Genomic DNA, 2,500 nt, shown 5'->3' with positions numbered 1-2,500 from the left:
ATGAAACACTGAAAATACCGTAAATATAATCAACACCATACAATCGAAAACATTCAAGAACATCTTAAGCTATAGACTCCCTTAGTCCATATATAAAAGAATCTCTGCTAAATGACTAGTTCGAATTCTGAATTCTGTCAAGAGCCTTTGCACAAGCTTTTATTTTCGTAGAGAAATATTCCAGCCAAGAGCATGGCCAGTGACAACACATAGGGCCAACTAAAGGAAAATTGCATTGGAAACAGGATTGCAGTCAACGCTCCTAACGCCACGTTGTTGAGTGCCGCTAGATAGTCCTGTGGATAAGAGAGAGAGAATGTTAATCAGGACATTTCTGGACTCAGAATACCTTGCAGCGTCTTAACATTTATAGATCATGTGAACATTATACGTTATCATATGTGCACAGGTTGTACCTTAACTATGCTGTCCAGATTCTTGACAATCAACGGGACAGTCAGACCGGAGAAAGCGGACAACAAAACCGCAGCGACCAAAAGGATCACCTTTGGGTCGCAAGATGACAGAGACTGAAAGAGAACGAAGTTGGAAAGTCATCATTTTCTTCGGATAGTTATGCCCTCAACATCTTTTCCTCGACGTACCTGGCTTGTGCTAACATGCTTGCTGACCACGACTGAGCTTCCCGCCAAAGCAATATTTATGTTCTCGCCAAACGAAGCTCAGCATCGCTTTAAGCAAGGGTACATAGCTATCTATACAATATATATATATATATATATATATATATATATATATATATATATATATATATATATATATATATATATATATACACACACACACACGTCTCACTAATTCTTATCCACACACAAACACCTATAACATTTACATACACCACACACACCCACATACATAGGATAAGTGGATAGGTAGATGGATAGAAAGACACACGCATAGCGCTTGTCTTCCTTGTCCCTACCTTCAGCTGTTCAATGAAGGAAGCCGCGTCCAACTGTAGAGGCAACGCCGCAATGGCCATGATGGAACCAGCTGTGTAGAGCCAAATCTGCTGTTCACAGAAGCTGCGATTATCGTTCTTAAGGAGAAACTGAAATAGAGAACGATTGATACACGAGTCACGGTCATTCGTGCGGATCGAAGCAACTTTTGTAATAGACGCTTTTTATTGGGCGATGCCCTTTGACCTCGTTCTGTCAGTGAAGATGCGATTCTAAATGTTGCAATGGCTGAAAGCCAAAGGAAACGTTATTAGATATAAAGGTTACTGTAGGAAATAAAATCAGTGAAGTCGATTTAAGTAGCTAGTAGAAAATAAGAATCGAAGGTAAAAAAAAAAAAAAAAAAAAAAGATAATAATGATAGTCACTAAAGTCGTGATAGCGAATATCATTATTACAGGAAACGTATCGATTATAATGGTGGTAAGGATAATGGTGTTCACCTCCCTGTGTCTATCTCTGGTGAGACAGTTGCTAACATTTTCTGGAACTTTTGAATTATACAGGGCACCTCCAATCCTCGTGGAATAATCCAACCAAATCAGATTTCCACCGCTCACAAGAACGCATTACCATGCTATATCATGCCTAACATTCCTATTGTAATTCCTCTTATGCTGTTACAGCGATCCCAATTCCATCAGGGAACCCAGGACGCAGATCCTTGCTAAGGTCATGCAGGATCCCCTGGTCTTGTGCCTCAGGCTTTGAACTTAGCTTCGACCTATATGCACGACAGCACTGACTGTCCCACACAGCCAGGGGGCTGACACTCTTTCAGCTCAAGGCACCGCTGTTAACCTCACTCTAAGGCACTGATATCCCATAATCAGTGCCTAAGGTCACATGCTATGCAATACCAGTGCCCTACATCTGGTCCGGGCGATGTAAGGCACTGATATTGCATACCATGTGACCTTAGGCACTGACTATGCTTTATGGCAATTCTTCATTATATGCCGGTATTCAATCTTGACCTGACATTTCCTGCTTCCTGTGTCCGCTTCCGTCTTTAAGTATGCAGGCGCCCTTAGCAGTTGTGCTCGCTAGTACGCCCAAGATGCGTACATAAGCCAGGACAGACACAAGGAACCGACAGAACACAGAGAGAGAGAGAGGGACACATACAGGCAGAGCGAACAGCTTTGACCTCCGGCCATTGTCCGGATCCAAGTGTACTAACAAGCCACTAACAAAGAATGTGACAAGGGACGTCTGTCTGTCTTTCCTCAGCGGGTTACAACTGCTGGCAGCTAGCGGATTGCACTCGTTATAAGCAGAGGCTATTACCATCATGGGAGATAGCCTTTGCATTCCGGAAGAAGGGACATGTTGTCTAGCATGCAAATTAGAGGGCAACTATTAATAGCCTACAGCAAGGCACGCCCAATGACAACTTGCTGGTCAGAATTCTCACGATAACTCTCGGCTTCCTGTGTCACGAGTCCGCAACTTCTCAACGTCTTTATCGAGAATGATGACACGTCCTGTCAACTTGTTTCTTGTTTACATTCAGA

General features: G+C 42.7%; 1 protein-coding gene across 1 annotated transcript in view; it reads right to left on the bottom strand.

The window, feature by feature from the left end:
* The window catches only part of LOC122266408 (putative UDP-sugar transporter protein SLC35A4), an 11,068-nt gene that overhangs the window by 533 nt on the left and 8,035 nt on the right, over window positions 1-2,500 (bottom strand). The window contains exons 6-8 of the mRNA XM_043036150.2: window positions 944-1,072; window positions 417-530; window positions 1-296 (exon numbers count right to left, since the gene is read on the bottom strand). The exon at window positions 1-296 is cut by the window's left edge and continues 533 nt beyond it. Coding sequence (XP_042892084.2) covers window positions 138-296; window positions 417-530; window positions 944-1,072 — 402 coding nt within the window. The 3' untranslated portion in view covers window positions 1-137. The remainder of the gene's footprint in view (window positions 297-416; window positions 531-943; window positions 1,073-2,500) is intronic.

This window comes from Penaeus japonicus, unplaced genomic scaffold (genome assembly GCF_977035675.1).
Source record: "Penaeus japonicus unplaced genomic scaffold, GWHDUDI00000001_assembly GWHDUDI00000036, whole genome shotgun sequence".
NCBI classification, from domain to species: domain Eukaryota; kingdom Metazoa; phylum Arthropoda; class Malacostraca; order Decapoda; family Penaeidae; genus Penaeus; species Penaeus japonicus.
The sequence above is the reverse complement of the archived record's forward strand: the minus strand, read 5'-3'. Positions and strand labels throughout refer to the sequence as shown.